At 39.8% G+C, this 11,668-nt stretch overlaps 2 protein-coding genes and 1 long non-coding RNA gene across 3 annotated transcripts; 2 read left to right on the forward strand and 1 right to left on the reverse strand.

The window, feature by feature from the left end:
• Positions 1 to 103: 103 nt before the first annotated feature.
• On the reverse strand, positions 104 to 1,309 carry LOC149984633 (uncharacterized). The gene is made up of 2 exons (XR_016494747.1): positions 964 to 1,309; positions 104 to 865 (listed from the first exon to the last, which is right to left on the reverse strand). It is a non-coding gene; the product is annotated as an uncharacterized LOC149984633 (long non-coding RNA).
• On the forward strand, positions 1,036 to 7,416 carry dcaf17 (ddb1 and cul4 associated factor 17). The gene is made up of 14 exons (XM_021597155.3): positions 1,036 to 1,779; positions 1,867 to 1,970; positions 2,078 to 2,168; positions 2,532 to 2,668; positions 2,826 to 2,904; positions 3,013 to 3,102; positions 4,780 to 4,887; positions 5,025 to 5,127; positions 5,258 to 5,400; positions 5,840 to 5,949; positions 6,101 to 6,185; positions 6,340 to 6,423; positions 6,564 to 6,719; positions 6,911 to 7,416. The coding sequence occupies exons 1-14, from the start codon at positions 1,660 to 1,662 to the stop codon at positions 7,022 to 7,024; spliced, it is 1,524 nt and encodes a 507-aa protein (XP_021452830.2). The 5' UTR covers positions 1,036 to 1,659; the 3' UTR covers positions 7,025 to 7,416.
• A 1,161-nt stretch (positions 7,417 to 8,577) lies between these two features.
• cybrd1 (cytochrome b reductase 1) lies at positions 8,578 to 11,310 on the forward strand. The gene is made up of 4 exons (XM_021597156.3): positions 8,578 to 8,868; positions 9,496 to 9,704; positions 10,171 to 10,325; positions 10,440 to 11,310. The coding sequence occupies exons 1-4, from the start codon at positions 8,676 to 8,678 to the stop codon at positions 10,723 to 10,725; spliced, it is 843 nt and encodes a 280-aa protein (XP_021452831.1). The 5' UTR covers positions 8,578 to 8,675; the 3' UTR covers positions 10,726 to 11,310.
• Positions 11,311 to 11,668: the final 358 nt, after the last annotated feature.

An 11,668-nucleotide genomic window follows, 5' to 3' on the forward strand; every position in this document is an offset into this window, starting at 1 on the left:
GCTGTGTAAGCCACGAGACAGGCTTACTTTGTAAGCAAGGGACCGTGTTAACCTGTCCTCTGTTAAATACAACAACAACAAAAGAGGCAGACGACAACTGAAGTAAAAAGAAAATGTAATGTATTTTCATTTGTTATGACTTGCCTGCTATGAACTTAATGTTGTGCTGTTACGTTAGCACTTTCTATTGAAAAGGATGATGCTACGGAGTTTAGTTGATAGGTAATCGACTAGCTGGGCTGTTCCCCTGACCCCTATGTAGGGACTTGTACAATACTTGAACATGGCTATTGAACTTTATTCTTTAATCTAACATATCATACAGAAACAGTAACCAGGAGCGGTATGGTGTTGATATCTTGTATATATCAAAAGAGCAAAAGGAGCGTGCATTGAGGCTCGCAAAGTTATCAACGCAGGAAGTGGACAGCTTTGATTGTCGGAGCTGGGCACCAGTTAAAGGTATTATCTCTGGCGTCCCGTTGGACATTGACAATCAGGAGTAGTTGAATGTAAAATGTTGCAACTGTGACGGGGATCACATTTCCGAATTCCCTGAGTGCCCTGTTAGAGTGAAAGAGGTTGAGGTGTCAAGGATCAGGGCTGTACAGCAAATCTCCTATGTGGAGGCGGTGAAGAGAGTTCTGAATAAGATATTGTATATCTCAATCAAGTGGTCTGGATACACTTATTGTGAAGAAGGTGGATTTTGTACCATCCAAGAAGTCCAAGAAAGCAGACATCATTATATCTGCAGCTGAGAAGTTTTTGGGCCTCCAAGACTTAACCACAGAAGCACTGCAAGGACTATTGTCGCCAGGAAATGTCCAGCCATCACAGGATCCTTCTGGGCCTGTGTAGGGACCTGATTAAAACAGAAACGCAGGCTGATTTAGTTTTTAAAAAATTCGTTATTGATAGTTTGTATGGAATATATATATATATATATTATTTAATAATTACCCCGCATTTTTTCCCTTTCGGATCTTTATTTTCCACTTGTACAGTAGGTGGCGGAATGCACACGTAATTGTCGCAAAAGCTCTTACACCAAAGAAGAAGGAGGGTGGGGCGGAACACCTACTATGTGAAGTTTAGTAATTCAATTCGCCCTTGACCTCCTAAACGATTTTGTTTTTAAAAATACTTTGGCGAAAGGTAACGTCTACAAAACGCTGTCCACTCTGTTTGTTACAGATTCTAGTTTTGGAAACTGAAAACTGTATGGAGATCAAATGTTTCATCGTTGAGATAATCTGAAGAATTCCGGTCAAAATCCACCTCGCTCTATCGTCTCCCACTGCCGACTGCTGGTCTTTCTCTCATCCCCATATTTGGTAGTGAGCGGAAACGCTAACCGGATGCTTCACATTTATACATCCGGTGAAATATATGGCTCGTTCTATCTGCGATCACTGTGTATCTGATGCTAAGGACACGTCGTTTTAGCAGTCGTGATAGTTATGACTATTTAATTATCGTGTTCTAAAGGACGAGGTTTGTGTATACGTAGTATTTGGTTGTAAATTAATCATTGACATGGTTGGAAGTATCGAATACCGACGTGGATAACAGTTGAACTGCGCTTGCTTTGTTTTGGACACACTGGTGTTATTGTGTGGAGTGTTCCAGCCCCTGTGCATTGAGCGCCTCCTAGTGATGCCTCAGCTGAGAGGGAAAAATGTTGCAACCTACCTAGACCTGAGATCGAGAGGCATTTTTGATGCTGGCACTTTGTCAAAACTCAACTTGAAGATTCTTAGGGGTCTTGTCCTCCAGGTATGTGAAGTGCAATGTATTAAGTAATTGAATATATTAATTCCACAAAAATACATCTGAGTAATGACTTTTATTAATTTACTCTAGGACAGCAAAGACTTCACCAAAGTCTGGACCAAGTCCTCAAAATCCACTATATTTTATGAGAGTGGGAGGATATATTTTGAAAATTATCAGTGTTGCTTCAGTAGGTAATGTGTATATTTTATTTTGTAAACTACATTATGTGGCATTGTTATGTTTCATCACATGAGTACCGTTACTTCTTTTTTTTAAATTGAAAAAATATAATTTCCAGCCTTCCATCTGAGCCACAACTTCTGTATGAATTACCCAAGCGGTCCAAAGCGGAGAAGATTGAAGATGCATTGCTATGCCAGTGCCCTCTTGTAAGTGAATTAATATTTTCCATCTTAGCCAGTTCACTGTTGCTGTATAGAAATGTAACAGCTTAGAATTCCTAAGAGGTCAATAGATATCACTTCCAGTTTTTAGTTCTGTACATCTACATTGTCAGCATCACTGTGGACTTATGGACTATTGGACTATAGACTAGTGAATGGACTGCACTGTATTGCATTTTGTATTTATAAAAGGCATGTTTTATTGTCTATTATACCTATTTCTGAATTATTGCCCCCTTGGGGATGAATAAAGTATATTAAATGTAATTGTAAATGAGTAGAAATGCTATAAACAGAGTGCTGTATTAGTGTTATCCTAATTAACCATCATTATGTTTACCCTCATAGGACAAAGGGTTGCCAACACCGTCAGATCAAAAACCTAGCCTCTTGGCCCTGACTAGCAATAATTGGCTGTATCGCTTCTCAGCTGTGACAGGACAACAATTGGAGAAAGTTTACTTGTCCCCACATCACAAGTTCAGGTAATTGGCAGTTGAGTGTGATTTAATTACAATTAAAATGTCCTCCACAAATCATGAACCCAACAGATCTCTTTTTATAATTATTCTGGAGCTGGGGTTCCTCTTGTTGTAGGTAACCACTGATTTTACTTAACATGACACATTTTTTCTACATCAGATACCTTGGCTGGGATGTATCGCAGGAGACATTTTATGTCAAGTCCATTCAGAATAAAGTGACATCTTCAGCAAGACAGGTGTGGTTTCCACGAGTCTGATATGCCCATTCATCTTATAATTTGCCTTTGTAAAGTAGAACCATTCCATTTAGTTTTTTCACTTATTTCCTATCCTAACTCTCACAGGCAGGTTTCAACCAAAACACCTTGCTGTACCTCGCCGTGTTCCGCGTTTTCCCCCTGCAACTTGTGGGCGTTCTGGAGATCAACAAAAGTGTATGCAACATTTTGTTTCTTAAGGTTTCTTTAAGTCATGTATTTTTGTAATGACATTTATGTTGTACAGTGTATTCGGGAAAGTATTCAGACCCCTTCCCTTTTTAACATTTTTGTTACATTACAGCCTTATTCTAAAATGTATTAAATAAATAAAAATCCTCATCAATCTACACCCAATACCCCTTAATGACAAAGCAAAAACAGGTTTGTAAAATATTTAGCAAATGTATTAAAAACAGAAATACCTTATTTATATAAGTATTCAGACCCTTTGCTATGAGACTTGAAATTGAGCTCCGGTGCATCCTGTTTACATTGATCATCATTGAGATGTATCTACAACTTCATTGAAGTCCACCTATGGTAAATTCAATTGATTGGACGTGATTTGGAAAGGCACATAGCTGTCTATATATTTCTATTTTATTTAACAAGGCAAGTCGGTTAAGAACAAATTCTTATTTACAAGGTCCCACAGTTGGTTTTTGCTCTGACATGCACTGTCAAGCCATGAGGTCGAAGGAATTGGCCATAGAGCTCAGAGACAGGATTGTGTCGAGGCACAGATCTGGGGAAGGGTCCGAAACCATTTCTACAGCATTGAAGGTCCCCAGGAACACAGTGGTCTCCATCATCATTCTTAAATGGAAGAAGTTAGGAACCACCAAGACTCTTCCTAGAGTTGGCCGCTCGGCCAAACTTAACAAGCGGGGGAGAAGGGCCTTGGTCAGGGAGGTAACCAAGAACCTGATGGTCACTGACAGAGCTCCAGAGTTCCTCTGTGGGGATGGGAGAACCTTCCAGAAGGACAACCATCTCTGCAGCACTCCACCAATCAGTGAAGAGTGGCCAGATGTATAAGTAAAAGGCACATGACAGCCAGCTTGGAGTTTTCCAAAAGGCACCTAAAGGACTCTCAGACCATGATAAATACGATGTTCCGGTCTAATGAAACCAAGATTGAACTCTTTGGCCGGAAGCGTCACGTCTGGAGGGAATCTTGCACCATCCCTATGGTGAAGCATGGTAGTGGCAGCATCATGCTGTGGGAATGTTTTTCAGTGGCAGGGACTGGGAGACTAGTCATTATCAAGGGAAAGATAAATGGAGGAAATTACAGAGAGGTCCTTGATAAAAACCTGCTTCAGAGCGCTCAGGACTTCAGACTGGGGTGAAGGTTCACCTTCCAACAGGACAACGACCCTAAGCACACAGCTAAGACAATGCAGGAGTGGCTTCGGGACAAGTCTCTGAATGTCCTTGAGTGGCCCAGCCAGAGCCCGGAATTGAACTCAACACTCCCCATCCAACCTGACAGAGCTTTAGAGGATCTGCAGAGAAGAAGGGGAGAAACTCTCCAAATACAGGTGTGCCAAGCATGTAGCATCATACCCAAGTTTGACTCGAGGCTGTAATCGCTGCCAAAGGTTCTTCAACAAAGTACTGAGTAAATGGTCTGATTAATTGTGTAAACGTGATATTTCAGTTTTTATTTACCGTATACATGTCACAAAACCTGTTTTTGCGTTGTCATTATGGGGAATTGTGTGTAGATTGATGGGGGGGGGACTATTTAAAACATTTTAGAGTAAGGTTGTAACGTAACAAAATGTGGAAAAAGGGAAGGGGTCTGAATACTTTCTGAATGCACTGTGTATGTCTCTGTCATTTCAGATATTTGGAAGCACCGTCATTGATGTAGTTCTGTCCCAAGGGGTCCTTGCGGTTTCTCACAGTACCAAGACTGTGAAGCTCTACAGCTTTGAAGACATTCTGAATAAGGTGTGAATTTATGATTAACAATAACATTTCAGTTGTTTTAATGCATGCTTCTTAAAATGTTCAGATTGTCTACATATACTGTATGTTCCATTATTTCTAAAAACATGTATTGATTGTTCTTTCTTCTTCTTTGCCAGTACATAAGAACGGAATTGGTTCTTGGGGAGCAGTGTCATTCAGAAGGCGGTAAAACTGTGGGAGAAGCTCCATTTGGCATTCCAGTGAATATCCACATCAACGGTAGGTGATTGTTTATCTGTCTATCCATCTTTCTGTCCCTCAGATTTTCCAACCATTCATTTGTCTATCCATCTGCAGAATTGCCTCAGGGGGCTCTTAGTGATTTTTTTTTTCTCATTTTTTTTCGCAGAATGCCCCCCAGTGCTGTTTGAGGTGTCATGCTTTGATAATGGAGTACAGATCGGAGGCCATCCATGGCACTATATCTTCACCCTACCCCATAAGAAGCACCAGGGGTCGTACCGCATCTGCTCTCTCAAGGATAACACCCTGGTAATATACTTGTACATATCTATCTTTATGCACTACACATTGAATGAGTCGCAAATAAGTCTCTCCTGAATTGTGAGACTATTTAAGCATATTAAGTATCCTGCTGCTAGTGTGCCAGAGCCATTTGAGCATGTCAGTTTCGGAGCACTACAGATGTCTTTGACAGGCATTGTCTTTAACTGACACAACAAACATATTACTCAAACACAAATTATCCTCAAAATGATGTTTAGATGGCTCAGCTGGTTGGAGCATGGTGCTGGCAGCACCAATGTTGTTGAGTCAATTTATGCATGGCTCACAAATACTTTTGGGTACTAAGTTCCTTTAAATGTAAGCTTCTGCTAAGTAATTATCCAGTTAAGGTCCAAAGTGTTCTGTTGTTGTCATACCCAGTGTCAATATCTGTAATATTCCCACTGTACACATTTATAAATAGGCAAAGCATGGAATACAAGACATGAAGTGCTGTTCTCTGGAGTCTGACTGGATCTACTTTCACCCTGATGACTCAGGAAGAATCATCCATGTTGGACCTAGCACCATAAAGTGAGTTTTAAAACTCCCCAACAAAGTTGTCCACAAGACCATGCTTTACACTGCAGCTTTATGGTATTTAGGTCAGTGCCATTCATCAGTCAGATTTCACACAACAGCGTTTCTCTTCTGCCTTTACTGAATATTGAATACTTTCCCCCAGTGTGCTGAAGATTCTGAGTGAACTGGAGAGTGATTCACAGTTCGATATAGTGAAGGAGTTTTCCATCACAGCTCATCGAGACAATGTGAGTTAACATAGTGTTTTGGCACCTTTTTTAACCATGGGTCATAATACATTTTAAATTAGATATATCTTCTCCATCATTATGATAGAAGGCTGAAAATTGCTGCTTTTCCTGTGATGGATTCATAAAACCTCTTGTCTTCTATCCACCATAGGCTGCCTCCCAGATCAATGTCACTTCCTCAGGCCGCACAGTGAAGAGAAGATTTTATCAGCTGGATGATGACCCAGACCGAGAGGTAGATTCTAAAGGATTAGGCTTAGACTGTATCCTGACTAAATTACTTTTACTGACATTTCAGTGGCATTCTATATAGGCATATTGGTTATTGCTGGTGAGTGTTTTTGTTGATGCCTCTTGCAACATGCTACTTCAAAGACATTCCGGATGGTGGAGTATGAGGATGAGCTTGACCTTCTAGCTGTTGTGGAGGTGACCCACAGAGAGGATGAGGGGAAGGCCCACGTCAGACTCCATGACAACAACACTGGAGCGTTACTGAAGAGGGTTCCACTTGTGGAGTCATGGGATGTGGTTAGTGCTTTTAGAATATTGTGTAAATGTAGCCTGATCCGCCATCCTGACCGCTGCACTCTCATTTTGTTTAAATAGAATGTAAGCTTGCAAGATCACAATGGTCGAACGAGGCCACTGTAGAGGAAGAGAATTTGGGAAATCTCTCCTTTTCATGTTATTTATTAATGTATTGTCTTTTCTTGTTTCAGACTTACAGCCACGAGCTGTTCTTTGACAGAGATACAATTGTTCATATTGAACAGACGAAGAATAACTTCTGCTGCCATGTCTACAAAATCAGTCGTGGACAAGCAGATGAGTGAAGTTGAGACAATCCTTCCAATTGCTAATGATGTTAGTCAAAAAGATTCCTCAAGTAAATAGCCCTGTTGAATGTGTTTTCCTAGTTATTTTTTATACTTTCTTTCCCAATAAGGACTACATGTTGTCATTCTGTTATTTTGAAGATGTTGTTGGTACTCTAATAAAGTGTCTGAAATAGTTTTTCCAATACAACTGTTGGCTAACTGAGCTACCTCTGCATTTTATATTTTAGGACATATGAATTAAGCCACAACATTTCTAAATGAACTGATGAAAATAGTTGTTCATGTTTGATCATCTGAGAAGAGCTGTGAATTTAGGTTCTCTGATCTTTTTTAACCGCATGTAAGCACATTCCTGCCACCCAAAAATAAAAATAAATAATTGTCAAGATGCATGGAAGTCAAACATTTTGTATCCTCAATTGAGGACATGTTTCTCCTTTGCAGAGATCTACAGAGCAAGGCTGCTGGCAAACGTGTGGCAACCTGGAATTTTTCCCCAGCACTTTTGTTTCGGCTTCATAAAAAATATTGACACAAAGCGTTGAAAAGAAGGACAAAGTATTGTTCTTTAGACTGATTTACCTCATGATTTGACAACTTGTGCACAATTCATCTGTGCTTTAGTCTGATCAACTGTAGCCTAACCACAGCTGCAGGTAGCCTAGAGAAGCCTATGCGCTCTGATTCCCCTCTGGCCAAGGGAAACGAAGTGTTAACGTCATGTATTTATAGCCCAAGCTATTTATTTATAGTCTAAAATAGGCCCATTTATTTGTTTAACTTCGGGTGGCTAGGCTAGACCCATTCTATCCAAAATGATTGACTGGAATTAATCAACACAATAGCGAAGACATACTGTGTGAGTAACTCTAATTACAGATGCAAGCTCAGCCCTGTTTGTTATATTGTCTAATCGCAGTTTCTGTGTAAATAAGTACTCCCTAGGGCCAGGAGTTTTTAATAACATCTGACCTGATTTAGAACAAATCTGGTCCCGTAACAGCCCATATCAAACCGTTTTAAGAGCTGATTTTACTTTACTTTCACTGCCACCCTTTTTGTATTCTTTTGGGCATGGATTAAATTAAGTATATTATTTTTTGCATCTTGGCCTCCTTGGGTTATTCCTTTTCATGGTTTGTGTGCAAGTACCTTTTGAACTCTGTCATACACTGGTCTACAACTAGGGGCAAGAGTTTTACCTGGTTAGGTAAACCATCCAGATCAGGAAAACAATCCCACCACCACCTCTGGCTTTGGGACATGTGGTGCCACCTCTGAAATCACCACACAATGCTACAAACGAGGAAACATATCCTTTGATTATGGTCTATCTCAACATTTCGACTTAGTATCTAGAAATGTTTACTTGCATATCTCGTAATTTCGAATACATATCTCAACAATTTTACTTGCATACCATGAAATTTCGAGTTAATATTGACATAAAAAATATTTTAAGAAATGGTGGCGGGAATGGGCTTCCACAATAACTTGTGTCTGGCGCTTTTGTAACAACCTGCGATTACAAAACTGGTAGTTAAAAACATTCAGACCTTCTGTTATGAAGAAGAGTCATGACCCATCCCCCCTGAGTAACCTCTTGAAATTCCTCTAGTCCAGTGTTGAAGTGCGTTCGTCGGAGATGGCGATGGAGAATTTCAAGCAGTTCCTGTTCGCGCTGTCGGCCGCTGTATCCGTTGGTTTTGTGTCGATAATTTTTGTTTTGAGATGGGTCTTCTACTTCAAGGAAGGTTTAGCATGGGATGGAGGATTTGCGGAATTCAATTGGCACCCTGTTTTAATCGTTACCGGGTTCATTTTTATGCAGGGAATTGGTGAGAAGTTTGTTTTTCTCTCTTCTGTACATACATCATTCAGTAAAATCTGAAGCGATGGAGGTCTGTCAATACATACAAAAGTGAAGTTATTTCAACAAGCAGTGAAGTTTGGGAATGAATCAATCTTGGAACAGATTGCTATGCAAGGCTGTAACGTGGGGCTACTGTTATTGAACGAAATATACATTGTTATGAAACGTGTCAATGTTTAGTAGAAATAGCCTGTTATCGACTTTTTTTTGCAGACAAATGTTAGGTGCTCTATGGTAATTTGTTACCCTGATGCATTTCGGAGTAAAGTTACTGACTGAGGAGCCTAAATCAATAGCACCCTTTGATAATTTACAAAAGTACATTCCAGAATCATTTGCAATATTTCACGTGAAGTACCTCCTTTAGTGTAGCCGAATTAACTTGAATGACACAGCAACTTTGATTGGTATGCACTTACATTAGTTAAAAAGAAGTAAAGAAGTATACCTCAGCGATTCTGTCAAAACAGGATGTTGCAACATTTGGTATTCATTGCACATCCCAGAAGGTGTATTATTCCCATTCAATTACTGTGAAGTGAATGCATTTTCATGATTAATAAGTTGAATAAGTGTTTTTTTTCTGTTTCAGCCATTGTGGTGTATAGGTTGCCATGGACCTGGAAGTGCAGCAAGTTAATGATGAAGTTTATTCATGCTGGCTTAAACATATTGGCCTTCATTTTCGCTGTCATATCTCTGGTAGCAGTATTTGACTTCCACAATGCACAAATCATCCCCAATATGTATAGCCTGCACAGCTGGGTGGGGCTAGCAGCGGTGATACTATATTCACTACAGGTAAGCACACTTCAAATATATAATGTAGCCAGTGCTTGACTTGGACTGAAATAGGTCATTGTACTAAGTTTGGGTCCCGGTACTGTTTATATTTAGGGGCAGGAGCTCCACAATACTTTTGAGCTAATATTTTAGAAGAGGAACAGGAGCTCAAACAGTAGATAATGTGAGGTGCTGGTACTCTGCTCCGGTGAGCTCCTTCCCAAGTCAAGCACTGAATGTGGGCTAATATTACACTATAGGACTGTCCATAATGATTGCTTCATAATATCTATTACATTGTTATAAAGCTTGGTCATAAAGCATTATTAATCTTTTTCCCTCTACTATATAACTAGAGTTCTATGCATGGATGCTTGTGAAGACTGTTTATGAAGTGCATTTTATTGCACAGTAGTTATACCACATGCCATTCTTTATACAATGCTTGACAGAGTTTCCTGATCTTTCCTCTTTTACTGAGCAGCTTGTTCTGGGAGTGTGTATATACTTGATACCCATCACCCCGACATACCTGAGAGCAGCATTTATGCCCCTGCACGTCTACAGTGGCCTGTTCATCTTTGCCAGTGTCATAGCCACAGCACTCATGGGCATCACAGAGAAGCTCATTTTTGGCCTGTAAGTATTACAAGGCAGGAAATACGATAAATATACTAAACTTGGGTACTTAGAGACCCCATTTTGTAAAATAATATTACAGCTATAGGTAACTCTCTCTTCTTTCTCTCTCAGGAAAAATCCCAAGTACAAGGACTCTCCCCCAGAGGCCAACTTTGTGAATGTGCTGGGAGTATTGATAGTTGTTTTTGGCGCAATAATTCTCTGGATCGCTACTCGCCCCTCTTGGAAACGCCCCAGTGAGCAGGTCCTGCGCTCCCTGCCAACTTACAGGGATGGGTCAGCTGGCACCAAAATGGGCACTGCCCTGTCACAACAAACTGACCCGATTGACCCCGAAGGCAATGGAGATGCCAGGAGAAGGAGTGGTAAATTGGAGGACTCAGGACAGGTCAACTGAGTAACATGAAAACCAACTGCTGGTTCTGTCTGTTTGTTGATGCTTTAAGAAGTTGCATGGATCTACTGTTCTGGCAGTCCCAAAGCAAATGTAAACCTTTCTATTAACTATTGTTCCAAATAGCACCTTGAGGAATTGTTCCCAACCATTCCAGAATGTTGACCTTTAAGCAGTTTTTTATTTTGTAATTTTTTACAAATAAATTACACAGCTCAATTTGATATCATTGAATAATGAGTTGATAAAGGATTAAACTAGCCTATTGAAGCATAGAAAAATAATAATCAAATACATATTCTTTACATTTGTATAGCTTTTATAACGATTACATACTGTATTATTCAGTGTTTTTATTTTCATTTAAGGGAGGAATTACAGAACCAACACATCTTTAGGGAAGGGATGTGAGAGGGGAATCCATTATAATCCAAATATATAATGTAATATTACATATAGGCCTACTTAAAGGCAATAATAGGCAAACAAAGTTCCTCATTACTTTGTTCAATGCACTGTGTACCTGGGGTTTCATACAGTGAGGAATTCATAATTGCGGCATAAAATTAAAGCATATTTTACAAATGATTAAGTTGTAACATTACCTGAATGTTTGTAGACATGTCTATACATTTTTGTTGAATTATGATTAGTAGGTCTTTGTTTTTTCAAATATATTTTCTGTAGGGTAAATGGAATTGTACACCCTCTTGGATCCAAATCATAGTATTGCGCGCAGATCAATTATCAGGACTTGGACATGCATCTCTCTCAAATTATCTCTCCACCAACAATTATCTTTATCGGCAGCCACTGGGATCTTACTACCTTGCGCAGACAGTGCTCCCCACTGGAGCAGTAAACTCATTGCAAGCAAATCGGCTGCGGATATCAATCTAGATGTCCCTATTCGGCATTCGTAATTCCGCATTGGTTGTGTTGGCAA

This window comes from Oncorhynchus mykiss, chromosome 3 (genome assembly GCF_057628025.1).
Source record: "Oncorhynchus mykiss isolate SJ-2025 chromosome 3, ASM5762802v1, whole genome shotgun sequence".
Classification (NCBI taxonomy): domain Eukaryota; kingdom Metazoa; phylum Chordata; class Actinopteri; order Salmoniformes; family Salmonidae; genus Oncorhynchus; species Oncorhynchus mykiss.

Coding starts and splice junctions, on each gene's coding strand:
- dcaf17 (XM_021597155.3), top strand. CDS start 1,660: ATGCCTCAGCTGAGAGGGAAAAATGTTGCAACCTACCTAGACCTGAGA. Junction 6,424..6,563: donor ATGATGACCCAGACCGAGAG/GTAGATTCTAAA, acceptor GCTACTTCAAAG/ACATTCCGGATGGTGGAGTA. Junction 6,720..6,910: donor TTGTGGAGTCATGGGATGTG/GTTAGTGCTTTT, acceptor TTCTTGTTTCAG/ACTTACAGCCACGAGCTGTT.
- cybrd1 (XM_021597156.3), top strand. CDS start 8,676: ATGGCGATGGAGAATTTCAAGCAGTTCCTGTTCGCGCTGTCGGCCGCT. Junction 9,705..10,170: donor TGATACTATATTCACTACAG/GTAAGCACACTT, acceptor TTTACTGAGCAG/CTTGTTCTGGGAGTGTGTAT. Junction 10,326..10,439: donor GAGAAGCTCATTTTTGGCCT/GTAAGTATTACA, acceptor TTTCTCTCTCAG/GAAAAATCCCAAGTACAAGG.